We start from the raw sequence: 16,965 nt of genomic DNA, 5'->3' as shown, positions 1-16,965 counted from the left end.
GCTTACATTTTTTTATGTTAAAAGTCCCATGAGCACCTATATTTATGCTGCTGGGCACAATGCCTCAGTTTAGACACTGAGTGCCTACCTCACACCCAGCAGGACTCTCAAACCACGTGAAGATCAGCATTCCCACACCTATCCTGGCTGCAGGGCCTGATCCAGTAGGCATTCTCAAAAAGTGCCTCTCTCTCAGAGGTGAGTGCCCTAAGCACCGGACTATAGAGTCATACTGTCTCTCTGGTCCAATACATATTTTTTATACAAAGTGGAATGGCTTCAAGAGGAGAGATAGAGAGACCCCCTCCCATCAGAATATCCCATAGTCCGTATATTAAGGCACTCACCTGAGAGCTATGAAACCTATGTTCAAATCCCTTCTCCTCATCAGGTAGAAGAAGGAATTGAACAAAGGTCTCTCACATCCTGGGGGAGTTCCCTAGCCACTGAGCTAAAGGCTAAATGTGGCTTCCCCATCCATTGTGTGGATTTGGGTGTGTGCTGCCACTGTTTTTACAGGGAATGGGTTAGGCACCTGACTCAAGGCATCCTGTTTGAAAAGCTATCATGATTTAAGGCAAATCTCTTTTCCTTGAGCAATCTCAACTTGTTCAACATCTTTCTTACCTCCAAAATATAGTGCAGTTCTTAACCGTTCCACATGGTGAATCTCTCTTGTGGTGAAACTGAAAACTTTTAATACAATGGCCAATACTGGGGTGATTTACTAAAGTTTTCAGTGACTAAAAAATTGTGAATTGGTCCCTATACAGTATGTACCATTGTTATATGTAGTTAGGATGAGTACATGAAACAGAAGGAAATATGAAACTACTGGTTGTTATTCCTTCAGAGTAAGTATCAGGAAGGATCTCTCTAAAAAAATTAATTTGTTTTTCTTCTTTATTGTGGCCAGGTGCCTGTACAAACAGAACAGGCCCTTCATCTTAAAATATTGTGCGGTTTGAGAGACTTGGGCATGTCATGCTGATAACAGGAAATGTGCTCGTTTCCCAGACCTCCCAAAGCTAGTAACACACTCTGGACCTAGCCAGAGATCTCAGAATTACTTCTGCCAATGGCATGCCCCTAATGCCTGAAGAAAGAAATCCAACTGGCTACATCGACTTGTGAAAACAATTTTACCTAATAAAAGCCACTAGTGCTGTGCGGATAGCAGCCTCTAGAGAAGTAACTACATCCAATTATTTGCCTCTGAATCCATTATCTTTTGAGCCCCTCTGAATGCACCATTGTGTCATCACTACTCACCTCTGATTGAGACACAAAATGAAGGAAGTCCTAAAGAATGTGACTTTGTACCTCTGTCTTGTTTGCTATGCACATCTGGTTATGACCCAGTTATTGTACTGCCGAGACAACCAGCACACAACACAATTATGGCCCTTTTGACTTTCCATTATTTTATCAATTTTCCACAGAGACTAACAGGACTTGCAGCTGTTATAACTATACGCATCTGAGAGATAGCAAATGCCTTGCAAAGAAAGGTATTACAGATGTGGGCGGATGCTCCTTACAATTAAATTAGAGAATACCATTAGTATGGTTAACCCCTTGTCTAATGGCTAAACAAAATGGTTAAAAGAACAGATTATTAATAAATATGTGATCAAAATTCAGGACTGTCACTAAGAGCAACTGTGACATTCAGTCCAGTGCTAACTGTACATCTAGGATATGTCTACATAGCAATTAAACAACTGCAGCTGGCCCAGATCAGCTGACTCGGGCTCACAAGACTTGGACTCCGGAGCTATAAAACTGCAGTGTAGACATTCAGGCTCAGGCTCCACCTGCAGCTGGCCCAGGTCAGCTGACATGGACCAGCTCTGGGTGTTTAATTGTTGTGCAGGCATACCTCTAGAGTCGGGAGTTCAAATTCTGTCTAATGGCACAAATGATAGGAGCTTTCATGGTCTCTTCATAGTTCCCATTGTGCTAATCAGAAAAATGCCACAAACTTGGCACCTTTAACAGCCACTTCACAGGTACCCAAAATTAGAACAGCAATACTATAAAGACCCAGATGGATTCACAGAACTGTAGCAGAAATCTTGTCCTGTACCATTCCACGTTATGCCTTACTTAATTAAGCCTATGCTATCAATCTCTCTTTCATGAGCTCTAAATTCACTCATTTTTTAAAAAGTGACACTATTGCCTTTCTTCCAGTTACATTTCAACAATGGTTAGACTTTACACTAATAGTGTTATTGAATAAAATGTAAGTCTAGTATAATTACTGGTGGATCCCTTTGCTTTAGTGAGTATTATTATTATTTCCTGATTTCAGAACCTGACAGAAACATAGCACTCTGAAAGTAGACCCTTTAGAAACTTAGATATTAGAAACTTAATATCGAATTGGCAGAAAATGTATATGGAATAATAAAATATTCCACAACTTATTGCCCCAACATAAGAAAAGATGATGAGCAAGGATTCCTTTTTCTATTTTTGACAGACTATTACAAGTAAGAGGAGCACTTTATTCCAATGAGAATAATATGGCTTCAGTGAAGATGTATATATTTACATTAAAGATTGTGAGGCACTCAGATACTATGATAATGGAGGTCATATAAATAAGTAAAGTAAATAAATAAGATAGATAGATAGATAGATATGGTTTAGCCAAGTTAAAAAGCTGTAGAAAAAAACTATTCATTTTTTTCTCAGCACAGAAGACATTTGTTAAAACAAAGCAAATATGTTACCTCTCTGCAGCTAAATATTAAACACACTGTGATAATTTAAGGAAAAGGTATTCATATTACTGTGCTTTCAGCATTCAGTATGCCAATCGTAACTGTGCTTTATAATTAGAAGAACAGACCATCTATTAAAACTTTTCTCCTCAAAAATATCCATCTCTTTTTAATATCAACAAGTATAATATGGCCAAATTCTGCCCTCAGTTAAATTCATGCAGGTCCAGAAGGATCTTAAACCCTATTGTACATGTGCTCCTTTAAAAAAATATATATGCTTTACCTTTAACATTCTTTCCAAATCCCATAGAAGCAGGAATTGAACTATCCACTTGTCTTTTGCTGTTGGTTTTCTCTTTCATGACATCATCATCACTTGAAATGTCATCAGAGCTCATCTTCTTTTTCTTCTTCTTTTTATGTCGTGGTGGAAGCTTTTTTGGGAAAGTAAACATTGGGAATATCACAAGGAGCATTGCAATAGCACAAAGGAGGAATCCACTCCACCTAAAGTGAGGAAATACGAGTAACAGTTGAGAGCTAATGCATTATGTGGAACAAAAATAGCAAAGAAAACTATGTGGCTATCACTTTCTGTAACTAGATAGAAAACCGTATTTCACGCTAATGTTTGGAAAACCAGTAAAAATATTAACAGAACAGAAGAGTCAACACAAAGCTTCTTCTGGGGTACTGAATGCAAAATGAAATCAAAGGAAGCATCTATTAAGAACACCACCATCATTCAGTTTAATTTTAAAAGAATTTACCTAGAAAGTATCAATTGATATGACAATAATGTCACTTTTGTGCTCTCTAGAGTTCATTGCTTTCAACAATACTGTACCAAATATTAAGGAGATGCTCTTTATTCAGATTTACTTAGCTCAAACTCAGGCAAATTCCCACTGAAATTAATGGGATTTTGCCAGATTAAAAAATGGACCTTTGGAGACCCGAGCCCAGGGTTCCCTTATGCACAGATGGATCTCTTCTTTCCCATAGGCAGCAGGTATGATCAAGCATTTATAGAAAAGCACAGTCTCATTCCCTGGATCACACGAAGGCATCTTGCAGGATCAAGTGTGTAGGACGGAGGTGAATGGCTGCAGGAATGCAGATCATCCTCCCTGGAGCCAGCAGCAGAGCCAGGTTCTGAGCAGTGGCAGAACGAAGAGGGACAATGGGTCATCAGTAGTGCCACTTTCAATTATACCTACTGGCTTGAAAAGGCGCCACAAATACATCTAAAAGTCAGTGGGTTGGGGGAGAGGAGGGTGTTACACCCCCTGCCTGCCACACTATAAGCCCTGCCACTGCCTGGAGCCCATAAGCTTTATTAACTTTCTCCAGGATCGCCCCCCATGCAGGGAATCTTCCTCAAAAAGGGATTTTAGGGACAGGTGCCAGATGGCGAATCCCACACTGCCAGCTGGTAGCCATATGGCACCAGAGCAGGGGATATAGGATTAGCTCTTGAGGTCCTCCCTCATCTCAAGAGATCTGCAGTAAGGGGAAAGGGTTTGTGGACTCCTGGTTTATTCGGGGGGGGGGAGGGTGGGTGGAGATTGAAGTTTCCTGTCCCCTACCTGGGTGTTTCCATAAAGAAGTCCAGCCTTAAGAAAGGAGTCCACAATTTGCCCAGCAGAACTGCTCCAACCTACTGAAAACATGTGTCTCAAAAAAATACTGAAGTCTTTGGTCCTGATTCTGATCCCTCTTACATGGATGTAAATGAAGAGCAGATCCACTGAAATCAATGGTGTTACACCAGCATAAAACCAGTGTGAGAAGAGAGTCAGGCCCCTGCACTTCAAATCACTGTAGGGCTGAATTTCACATCTCTGTTCATCACCTGCACCTAGGGACCCAGCACCTATCACATAAAGACACTGAACCAAATAGTATACACTACATATGGGAAAATAGTCACAAAAGTCAACAGGACTATTTACATGAATAAAGGAAACAGCATTCAGCCCCCTTTTGCAATGCACAGAGAAATACTGGATATAATTTTAAATTGGGCCTAATCTGACATACATGTATGTGTGATGACTTGTGTGCCATGCAAAATGGGATCAAGAGTGGTTAGAGCTAGGACAAGCCAGGCACTAAAAACTGTGCAGATAGCTTTCATAATGGCTAGGAAAAATGAAGTGATGGAAAGTTTTGGTTATGTAGTTTTGATAGTAGGTAAACAGAAAATCACTCCTTTTAGCTGATAGAATACATAGAGAAGTTTGAATTAGAAATGGGAGTTTTAGGAGGCACTATCACACAGAGAATAAATTAGTACAGTGCATCAAAATATAGTAATAATTCCTTTTGGGATCTCAGGGCATGTCTACAGGCAGCTGGGAACATGCTCCCTGCATGGGTTCCCAGACACGTGCTAACCTTGCTTGAGCTAGCACACTAAAAATAGCAGCATAGCTGGAGTAGCACGGGCGCAGCTTGGGGTAACTGCCTGAGTATGAACCTGCCGGATCCCTGGGTACATACGCAGGCGGCTAACCCAAGCTGCTACCCCTGGCTACACTGCTATTTTTAGTGCACTAGCTTGAGCAATGCTAGTGCATCTACCTACTTACGCTGGAAAACCTAGTTCCAGCTGTAGAGTAGACATACCCACCAAAACATAAAGCATTGATCAAAGGGATCAATGGGGAGTGTGGCAAATTGCCAGCACTACTTTGATGGGTCTCACGCTTTCTCTTCTTGGGGAGGGTTCAGGACACCATTTCTCGCTCCTGAACTGGGGTATTAACTGCCCCACTAGTGTCCTAGAGGAGAGGAGTGGAGAGGGAGGGACCAAGGCCCACCCTATACTCTGGGTCCCAGCCCAGAGGCCCTAGGGATAACGGTAAACCACTTGAACTAGCGGTTCCTACACCTGGGCTACTTCCCTTCCTGCACAAACCAGGTGTCCCTTTACCTAGGGTCTTGGTCTTCTTAGCCCACCACAGCACTTCTCCAAATCTCCTCTGCTTCCCTCCAAACTGCTCTCTGCTCCAACACCAATCCACTCTGCTTCAACTCCGTCAAACTGCTCTCTGCTCCAACACCAATCCACTCTGCTTCAACTCCGTCAAACTGCTCTCTGCTCCAACACCAATCCACTCTGCTTCAACTCCGTCAAACTGCTCTCTGCTCCAACACCAATCCACTCTGCTTCAACTCCTTCCCTTGTCTGATTAAAGCAGGGGGGTTTTATCAGGTGACTGGCTTCAGGTGCTCTAACTGGCTTCAAGTGCTTTAATTAAACTATAGAAACTTTCTTCCCTCTACAGGGAATAAGGCTCCCTTCTAACACTCTCCTGCTGGCCCCAGTGGGCCAGCCTGTATTCCACCTTGGTCTCGAGGCCCGTCGGGGACATCAGTTGGCGGCTCCTTCACGGAGCTGTGAGCACGGGCATGTTTTTGACACGGTTCACCCCCATCCCGGATACTTGCCCTTTTTGCAACGTGAGGGAAACCCTGGCGCACGTATATTTAGAGTGTGCCAGGCTGCAGCCCCTTTTCCAGCTCCTCACGAATATTTTATTATGCTTTTGGCTACACTTTTCCCCTCACCTTTTTATCTACACACTCCCCATCTGTGGCCCCACAAAATCGCGAGATCTCCTGGTTAACCCCCTCCTAGGCCTAGCTAAAACTGCCATCTATAAAACCAGAGAGAGGAGGTTGGCCAATGAAGCGTCCTGCGACTGTAGGGCCGTTTTCCGATCCTCAGTACATTCATGTATCAGGGCGGAGTTCCTCTGGGCGGCGTCCACCGACTCCCTTGACGCCTTCGAGGAGCGATGGGCGCTGTCCGAGGTTCTCTGCTCGGTGACCCCGTCCGGTTCCCTCCGTCCAACCCTTTGATTGAGGGGAAGAGCGAGAGACCCCAGCCCCAGCCGTTGCCACTGTGGATACCATCATCACCGTCACCTAGGAGGGTCCTATCACACGTGGGTGTACGTCCCCCCCACCCCCAAACTGCCCACCCCGGAGCCGTGCCCATCTTGTCGGGCACTCTCAGGAGAGGAATAATCGGTGACACTGGGCGTGGCACTAGGTAACTCGAGGGGGGTGGAAGACCATGAGTGTCGAAGAAGACTCCCCCGCTCTAGGCCACCAGGTAACTCAGGAGGGTGGAAGACTACGAGCGTCGAGGAAGCCCCCCAGCTCTGGGCCCAGGCTAGCCTGAACACTTCTCCCTCCTGAAGGCTGCTGTGTTATACCTTACGTTTGCTTTTGTTTTGTTGCATAGTTTTGTTTTTTCCTTTTTGGTGATTTTTTTAAGTGTTACACAAATAAAATTCTTTTCTGCTTCAAAACAAACAAACAAACAAACACTGGCCAAGCTGTATCACAGGAGGCACCAGTCGTCTATGGGCAAAATACTAAGTGCTAGAGATGATACAACTGCAGCACTGTACGTAATCTTGTACTTACATGATAGATATCAAAGAACTGGACAACAGACTAAAGAGATAAGGAGTTTCAATATTAACAATGAGGAATGAATAGGTCCCTTCTGACCTAAATATCTATGAATCTATGAATAGGCAAATGACATTTACATTAATTAGAACATAGGAGATAGAAAATTTTTTAGTGTTTTAAAGGATAAAGATATGGGGCACACCTCAAAAGGCATCTTAACAAGTACTAGGGTCAAACAAAAGTAATGAAAGCTAGGAAAGATCCAGACAGTGCAGGAGAAATTCCTTTCAATTTCTTGTGTGGAACAGACAATGAAAGGCAGCATTAGAAGATCAAACTTATTCAATGCATTTTACAAAGATGCATTAAAACAACCCAGAATTCAATAAGCTGAGCAAAATGAATTTCTACTGAAATTCAGATGAAGAGTTAGAACAGTAGATGTCCTCAGAAGGGCTCTTACTGGATTCAGTTGACCTCATAATGTCTAAACCAAATTACATTTCTGCATAATATATGTTTGTAAGGAAGGAAGGAAGGGTTGTTGTTTTTTCTAATAAAAAACAGAACCCACGGCAACCAACACTTTCTCCCTATAGTTACATTTACTCTGCAATATTATCTTCATACTTATTATTATTTTGATTATTAATATAATTTCCCCTAGGTTTCTGTGACAAGTGGATTTAGGCACTTCACAGTTCTAACACAAGCAAAGAAAGAGAATCTGACAGTACATTACTTCAAGGGAGACGGCTGAGGCTGCCAGGTCCCAAATGTGACTCTTCTTAAACTTCAACCTTATCTTAAAATGTATCGCTACTTTGGAAAAAAAATATCAAACCTCTGAAATAAGGACTGCAAAACGCTTAGAATTTTGAGATGAAAATCAATCAAATAAAATCTGCCCAAATGACACTCCCCTCCTTGGGGGAAATTTCTGGACCCCCATAAAATAGATGTTAGTGGCATGGATGGCTACAGTTTGGATCTCCCTGCAACTGGACTAATGAATGTGTCAAGGGAACGAGCACATGATCCTGCACCATTAAAGTCCGTTTTTAAAACAGCCATTAATTTTAGTGGTTCAGAATCAAGAACCAAACACACATTGCTCAGAAACAATTGCCTAATACTAGCTGGCCAAATTCTTTTACAGAGTCTTATAATAATTTGCCAGCTACTTTTTCAATAGTGTTTCTCTACAGTGGATAAGTTGGAAAGCAAATTACTTCAGTAAATGCTTCAGGACAGAACTTTATTTGAACTTAATCAAATGTCAAGAAGCTTGTGAAGCCAAAGTTCAAAGACCAGCCTCTGGTCCTGAACAGGAATATTCCTGAATCAGTATTTAAGGGGTGAAACGCAGCTAATCTGCAATACCATGAACAGATCAAGATAGACTGGAGATGGAAATCTACTTATTAAGGATTATGTACTGATTTAGGCAGATCCTGGGAGGACTAGGTGGATCATATGGGATTGGCCTTTTACTTCTATGTCATTTTTGGTTCAAATTTGGCACTAAACAGTAATGACCATCTCATGGCTTTTTGGTGACCTAGTCCAATTTCACCATCACAAATGGCACATGTTTTGGCAGTCTCATCAGATCAACCAAATAATGAATGGGCATGTAGAAAGAAACACACTCTTGCTCAAAGTGGTACCAGGTCAGAATTAAGGTACATTGGTGAAGTAATAAGGGAGACATTTCAGTGCTGCTGCCCATGCTATGCCTGTTCTGTGGAACATTACTTACCAGTAATTCATATTCTATAATTATAATACCTCTTTGCTCTTTTGTTCATGCTTCCAACAAGTGGCTTGGATGGAACTCTCATAACTGAATATTTTAAGCCATTAAGCCTCCGCAGTGGATGACTTGAGCATACCTGCTGATAGATGTAATACTTACCCTACACGTCAGTTCCTTTTAACATCAAAATGGTAACAGAAAACACATAACAAAATATCCCCATCTCTGTAGGTAAAATGGTTGGACGAATGAGAGCCTATTAAAATTATTTCCCTCTGAAAATATCTCTCTCTTGTCCAGGGTAAGTAATTTTGACAGATCCTACTATTGGAAACCAAAATGTTCTAGGGATGTTTCAGAATAGAAATAGGAAATGAAAAAAACTGTTATAGAAAAAAAGGAGAACGGATATTAACAACATTCCAGTGCAACAGGCATGGAATGCAACATTAATAAGAAAAAAAACTTTCTTTCACATAGTTGGGAAAAAGACACCTGTCAACAAATAGATAACACAGAAAAACTAATATAGAAATTTCTCTTTAAAAATATACACCTACAGGACAGACAGAGTAAATCTCCACTCAACTCAAAAACAGATTTCATAATACACATAAGCCTAATGTGGATACACGATGCCCCACTTTGGAAAACTATACAATACAGAGATACCCATTTGGATGCCCAGCAAATCATTTGACAAGTACTAATCTGAGGCTCACTATCATTTCTGACATATCTCTGGCCAAATAAGCTTCAACATGCCCTGAAGAATTGCTAAGAATTAAACATATTTTGCACTTATGCCTTTTACTCAATATCTCAAAGCACTTTTTGATCACAAAATTAACCCAGAGAACACCTCTGTGAAGTAAGTAGATAGTAAAATTAAGACAGACTGGTTAAGCCCAAGGTCACACAGTGAATGACTGACATAGAACTCAGGACTATGGATTTCTAGTCCACTACAGTGAAAATTCAGTCTAACAGCCATTTAAAGATTATTGTCTTGAACAATTGTTTCACTGGATTTAAACTAACAAAACAAAAAACCTGAATGGATCTTCTAAGGGCTTTACTACATTCCAGAGAAGGAATAATTTCAAGACTAATTTGTGGAGGAAGGGGTTGTCAGAATTAGGTATATACACACCCAAGATATGGCTACAGTCATATAGTGGAAAGTATTAACCAGGTTATACCACAGCTCCAACTTGGTTTGGCCTGCTGGAAATGGTGACATAGTGTTTGTAGTGAGAACAGATCTCAGGAAGTCCAAGACTGATGCTGAGAACATTTGAGAGTTGTTGATCTATTGGCTGAGGCTTTGACCTGAGCCAGAAGGAATAGCCTTCTAAGGGAAGCAGTGGGGGCAAAAAAATCTATCTGGCTTTAAGATTAAACTCGATGAGTTTATGGAGGAGATGGTATGATGGGATAACATGATTTTGGTAATTAATTGATCTTTAAATATTCATGGTAAACAGGCCTAATGGCCTGTGATGGGATGTTAGATGGGGTGGGATCTGAGTTACCCAGGAAAGAATTTTCTGTAGTATCTGGCTGGTGAATCTTGCCCATATGCTCAGGGTTTAGATGATCGCCATATTTGGGGTCAGGAAGGAATTTTCCTCCAGGGCAAATTGGAAGAGGCCCTGGAGGTTTTTCGCCTTCCTCTCTAGCATGGGGCACGGGTCACTTGCTGGAGGATTCTCTGCTCCTTGAAGTCTTTACACCACAATTTGAGGACTTCAATAGCTCAGACATAGGTGAGGTTTTTCGCAGGAGTGGGTGGGTGAGATTCTGTGGCCTGCGTTGTGCAGGAGGTCAGACTAGATGATCATAATGGTCCCTTCTGACCTTAGTATTTATAAATCTATGAATCTAAACCTCCAAGTTGGAGTTGAGAATCAGAGAGGAACCGCATCAAGGATCTGGCAACAGTAAAACATAGGCATGCCACTTCATCTCTAACTTATATGAACCAACAAAATGATTCAAGGATACTGCAGTATCTACTGAACTGAACCAGCAAGGAAACCAGTTGCTCAGATGCAAAGTGTACACTCCCAGGTGAGATAATGGACTACAAAATCTTCAAAGACCACTTATTTGAGGCCTTCATGACAATTTCAAGTCAGACTTATGAATTGCTTTGGGAAGGCCAGCCAAAGCCTGATACACTCGCTTCACAACCTGACTGCTCATGGTGGCATTTCCAAGCAAATCCCACATGCTCACCAAGTCATTATGTTCCCAGACATATTCCATAATCATGACAACTGTTATACCGCAGCAGCAGCTAAGTGCCCACCAATTGTTGGTGAATGATTTTAATGATTTGTATCTTTAGCTCTGTGAGTTCCAGCCAGTTACAAACTAAGAGTATGTCTATACTAGAGCTAGAAGGTGTAAATTCCAGCTTGAGACATACCTGCACTAACTCGGATTGAGTTAGCTTGCTAAAGATAGAGTGTAGTCAGAGTGGTACGAGCAGCAGGAGGGGCTAGTACAATCCTCTCCATATTTGGGTCAGCTAGCTGCTCATGCTGTTGCAACTAGACTTCTATTTTTAGTGCTCTAGCTCTATCAGACATAGCCCAGGTATGTCTCCTTGAGTTGGAATTTACACCTTCCAACTCTAGTGTAGACATACCCTCAGTCATATGAGATACAAGAGCTGAGAGGTGTAACAGTACAGTACTTAATGGTTGGAGAATGTCTTTAGCACAGTTTTAAATGTATAATTAATTTTAATATACAAAGAAATTATTCAATAAGATGTTCTAATACAAAAATACCTATTTTACTCACATCTGCACAATTCACAAGAGCACAAGGGGTTGGTATGTTTTGAAGTGATCCTATTATTTTTTCCCTGGGCAGAGCACTGCTCTGGATCGCCACATGATCCTGCCTCGGTGTGAGAGCAGTGACCCCATACATCTAGGTATGCCACTGCTGTGCTGTATAGTACTGGTATTTCATCCCACCTTTCCTGTACCATATGCAGAGCACCAATCAAAAGGAGTCCTGCAGCAGCAGGAAGATGGTGTCATTGTATCCATTTAATAGTATGTGTTTGTGTCTATCAATAGGAAACCTTTCCTGCCTGCTAGGTCTGTACGGCTGAATCCTACGGCAATCCAGTAACTGTTAGCTACTGTCTCTCTCCTGGCTTCCTTTCTACATATTTCAACAGGCAGTCGAGATATCTCATATTTCCCAACGAATGATTGGGACCTGTACCACTGATAACTCATAGTCAGTGTTGAAAAACAGCTGATTCTTACCAGTTTCCAATGAATCGAGGGTCACTCTGGTCAATATAAACAGTTGTTCTAGGATCAACATAAAAACCAATAAGAACTCCTCCTAGTAAATATCCTGCGGCAGGACCAAGTGCTCCCATTACATACATGATGGCTACAAAAATACAAGAGAAAAACAATACATCAGATCATGCTCAGTCATGCATTAGTAATAAACATGCTTTTCAATAATTCTTTATATTTAAAAAATATGCTGCAGAACAGGAAATTGGGGATTGATTCACCAAAGGACATAGGCACCTATCTGCCACTTAGGTGTCTAAATTCCAGAATCAGGCCCCACTAGAATACACAAAACCCTCACTCAGCCACTTCCAAAACCTGTAGGGGCCTAAAAATGCCCAGAGACTACATTTTTGCAGTGAAAGTTGCCTAGGCACCTACGGTTTTTCCTCTGAGCGTGTACACTGCAGCCCCATGCCAGAAGTTTGGATGCCTAAGCCCCAGTGTGATGCATGAACCAGGAGAAGATAGGTGTCCTTCCGTCTCTCTCGCCTGCCAGACCCAATGTGGAAAGTGTGTTCAGAGCTTGCCCACCGGATGGGGCCCTTATAGGCGAGCTTACCCAAAGCAGCAGCCGGTGGGAGGAGAGAAGGAGCATCTCCCTTATAACTTTTAGACCACAGGTTAGGGTACTCACATTGAATGTTGGAGACCACCCCCTCCACCTCAGGGGGAGAAGGCATTTGAACTGGGATCTGCCACCTCTCAGGTGAATGCCCTAGTCACTGGGCTCTAGGATGTCTTAATGAGGGGACTCCCCCAGTTTCTCCTGTTGAAGCTTTTCCACTGTGGCTAAATAATTAAAAACATAAGTCATTAGAGGAGAGGAGCTGGATCCCCCACGTGAATGCTCCAACCACCAGACTATAGACTCATTCTCACACTTACATGCACACTCTCTTCTCTCGCCCAATATTCTTTCATGAGTTATCCACAATGGAACACACACACAACAGGAACACAGGCACAACAGGAGAGACTGAAGGATTCCCCACATCAGACTATCCTATAGCCCAGGGGTTCAGATCCCAGTTCAAATCCCTTTGTCTGATCAGATGCAGAGGAGGACATGAACCAGAGGTCTCCAGCATCTAGATGAGTACCTTAATCACTGGGCTAAAAGTTCTGAGGGAGGTCTTCCTCCCCAACCCCTGCCAGCCTTCTTGCTAAAATGTCATGGACACCTAATGCCAAGAGAGCGTTTGCATCTGAGAATCCCATGCAGAATGTGGGGCCTCCCAGCAGCCCAGATTTAAGCAACTGTCTCCAAGACAAGAGCAGGAATTAGTACATACCCCTTACTTTAGCATCTCCCTTTGGCTAGTTTACGCAAGGAGCCACCTAGCATGCTGGCTTTTGGAATCCTATTCTGAGGTGCCTATATCTCCCCGTTCACTGTATGGGGAGTCTATGCGCCAAACTCAGGCTTTGTGAATCCCAGTGATTTTCTAAGCACCTAACAGCTAGGCATGGTAATGCTCAGTGCCATCATACCTACATTCCTTTTGAATCTAGAGCCCAGGATGTTAGCTTGGGACACTCCACATTCAAAAGCAAGTTTTGCAATGCTGTAGGTGCAGTCCTTCATCACATTAGACAACTGGACAATATCCATTCCATTATGTTCACAGATGAGTGAAATTTTCAACAAGAAAATTGCACCCAACTTACATGTCTATAACTGACCAAATGTACGCATGGAATTTAGGCCCAGATCTGCAAAAGTATAGGCTCCTAGTTTTCATTCATTTCAATGGAAATTAGGCATATAAATATCTTTGTGGATCTGGGACTCAGTTTCAACATGTAGTGCTTAAGAATAATATTCTGTATATTCGGTATAGTTAGCCAACTTACATTTAATACATTATTATGATTTATTTAAAAGCACTCCTTTTGTATAGGACAGTTTTGTTACTATATATGTCTCATACTATACTCATCCATCAATCTAGATGGCTGCTAGGTAATTTGTCCTCCACCAGGTAGATGAGGTGACACTGTCTTGCATCTGGACAGCTACTGGGAATTAATAATAAACAATAGTTTGCTCTTTTATAGCGCTTTTCATCAGTAGATCACAAAAGTGCTTTACAAAGGAAGTCAGTACCATTATCCCCATCTTACAGAAAAGAACCCTGAGGTACAGAATGGCAAAGTCATCCAACAGGCCAGTTAGCGTCAGGAAGAGAACCCCTGGACTTATGAATTCCAGTCCTGTACTCTATTCCCCCTAGGCCACACGACCATTCAGTAGTAGAACAACATCTGGCAGGGAAGGTTGGGAGAGAGAATTAGTAAGACACTAAAGCTTTCAGGATCCAACAAATCATACTTTAACTTTCTTAATGAAAATTTGGTCTTGAAGGTTTCTACATGAGATGTGCACGTTGTTGCTATGTATCTTGTAGAGCATATCTTAATTATACGATTTCTTTTTATCCAGTCTATTTATATCAGAACTTGACCCACTCAAATATGCCAGCTTTAGAGACTTTGAGACTTCTGTGCCTGCCATAGAGAACAAAAATCATCCTCATTTTCTGGAAGGTCTTATCCTTTTGAGCTAGTACTTAATCATTCTTCTAACATCTTAGGAATGAAACTTCACTTTCTTAGAACTGCATGATGTCAAGTGGAAGGCAGTGAAAGGTCCTGTTTCAAGTAGAATGTCGAAGTGTGTTTCCACAAAGTCAGGGACTATTGTTGGTACAAACTGATAAACTTTAGGACAAAGGTCTCTACTGCAATGAATACAAAGGGTGGTTTCGTGATTGCTCAGAGGACTAAGCTGAGGGTTCAAGTTTGGAATGTGTGAGGCTCAGGCCAATCTCAGTCATTTAAATGCCCTTTGGAACCTGGCAACAGATGGTGAGATAAAAGATCCTTTTTTCCTCTAGGCCCCTAATGTTGCCACTCAGATCCACAGGGAGCAGAAAATCAGGTCCTTGTGGAAAAAGGGGAAAAAGGCAATGCCGATCTTAACTGCTGACTAGTTCAGATCCCTTCTATGGGAACATGAAGGTGGATTACATCTGTTAGTACATGTAATACACTGGTTAAGGGCATGGGGACATATGTCCCTCTAGCAGCTGGCCCACATAGAAAATAATAGTCTGCTGCTTTTCAGCAGTTAGTGAAGTAAATTTACCATTATAGCTCCAATGGTAAGAACTGATGGTAAAGTTTATCACTTTAGCACAAGTGGTAAGGATTTGTGCTTTTGTTGCTGAAAGCCCAGAGTTTTATCTTCACTAAAAACTGAGTTCCTTCTGGATGGATTTCAGAAGATCAGAAAAGTTATCAAAACATTTTAACCGGAGCATGTTTAAATGTTTAGTTTCCATTCTGTTAGTGCCAAGGAGCCAGGTGTACATGCTTCATTGGGCTTAGGAGAGGACATTCACTGATATAGAATGTAGGTTATATGCCTTTTAAGGAGGGAGTTTTGGCACCCAAAAGTCTTCAAAATAACAGCTTCTATAATCTTCAAGGGGTGGGATCTAGACACTGGACATTGGGGTTGATAGATAAGTAAAATGTGAGAAAGCTTTGTTTTCTAATTCTTTCAGATCAGATTATGCATTTTGTGTAGAGTATTTCAGATAGATATTTGATTCTGTAATCATTTTGAAAATGTTTCTTGTATTTTTTTGTGTCCTTTGTATTAACATTTTACCAAGTTTAAAATACAAGTACAAAAATATAACCAATTGTGACCAGATAAATATAAAATAACATAAGGCAATACATAATCAAATAATCATACTAATAGTTGCATTTTCATTAAAAACTGTTACAAAGGTTACAAAGTCAAAATCTCAAAAATTTTGAAATGTCAGAATTAAACTTGCCTATGCAACCTTAATTTGGCCCCCTTGCACATATGCATTATGATATAGTCCTTAATTACAAGATCACAAACTATTTTCCATGGGAACCCTGACTCATCCCCTGAAAAGTCTGGATGCTGAAGCTGTCCAGAAAAAATGAATCCCAATGCAGACACCAGATATAGAAAGTTTTAATCCAAATAGTTAAAGTTTGACAAAGTAACAAGCAACTGAAAAACAGGGTCTTATACTGGAAAGGGTTAGGTAACCTTAACTACAGGCTATGCTACTAGCTTCTCCTACAATAAACATGTCTGATTCAATAGCTTATTCATATAGCATATCACCTAACCCAGAGAGAGCCCCAAATCCATATATCATCTCACAGGTCAAAAAATACAAAAAGGTTACCAAATATGCCCTATTTATATACCAAATATAAATCCAACTAACTTGTATGTTTTCATCTTATGATTTGAAAGATGTGATTGATGAAAGGGCACATTCTTGTGGAAAAAAAGAAGCCTGTTTATCTGAGATCCTCATTATAGGCCCAACAGCCGAATTTAGCTCTCCGGCTAAGTACTGCCTATACAGGAGACTGGAAGGCTTTTACACTGCAAATTGATTAAATAGACTTATTAGAGTTCTTAACTTCTTTTCTTTAAACAGAACATCTTTATTATTTATGGAACCCTGATTAAAAATGATTATACTTTGCCAAATTTCTTGTTACTTACAACTTGGACTATGTGATGTCGTGAGTCTTACAAAGAGATCATGACATGCCCAGAAGGCTTTTAATCTCTCCAGACTGATTTGGCATTTTAGAAACATGCAGTGTTCCTGAAGCCATTAAATACTACATT

General features: G+C 41.2%; 1 protein-coding gene across 5 annotated transcripts in view; it reads right to left on the bottom strand.

The window, feature by feature from the left end:
- The window catches only part of SLCO5A1 (solute carrier organic anion transporter family member 5A1), a 111,027-nt gene that overhangs the window by 48,471 nt on the left and 45,591 nt on the right, over positions 1-16,965 (bottom strand). For all 5 annotated transcript variants that reach the window (XM_043539509.1, XM_037892458.2, XM_043539511.1 and 2 more), the window contains 2 exons: positions 12,222-12,354; positions 3,019-3,242 (listed from right to left, as the gene is read on the bottom strand). In XM_043539509.1, coding sequence (XP_043395444.1) covers positions 3,019-3,242; positions 12,222-12,354 — 357 coding nt within the window. The remainder of the gene's footprint in view (positions 1-3,018; positions 3,243-12,221; positions 12,355-16,965) is intronic.

The sequence above is a fragment of the Chelonia mydas genome, chromosome 2, assembly GCF_015237465.2.
Source record: "Chelonia mydas isolate rCheMyd1 chromosome 2, rCheMyd1.pri.v2, whole genome shotgun sequence".
Taxonomy (NCBI): Eukaryota; Metazoa; Chordata; order Testudines; family Cheloniidae; genus Chelonia; species Chelonia mydas.
Note: the sequence above shows the minus strand (reverse complement) of the source record. Positions and strands in the feature narration are given on the sequence as shown.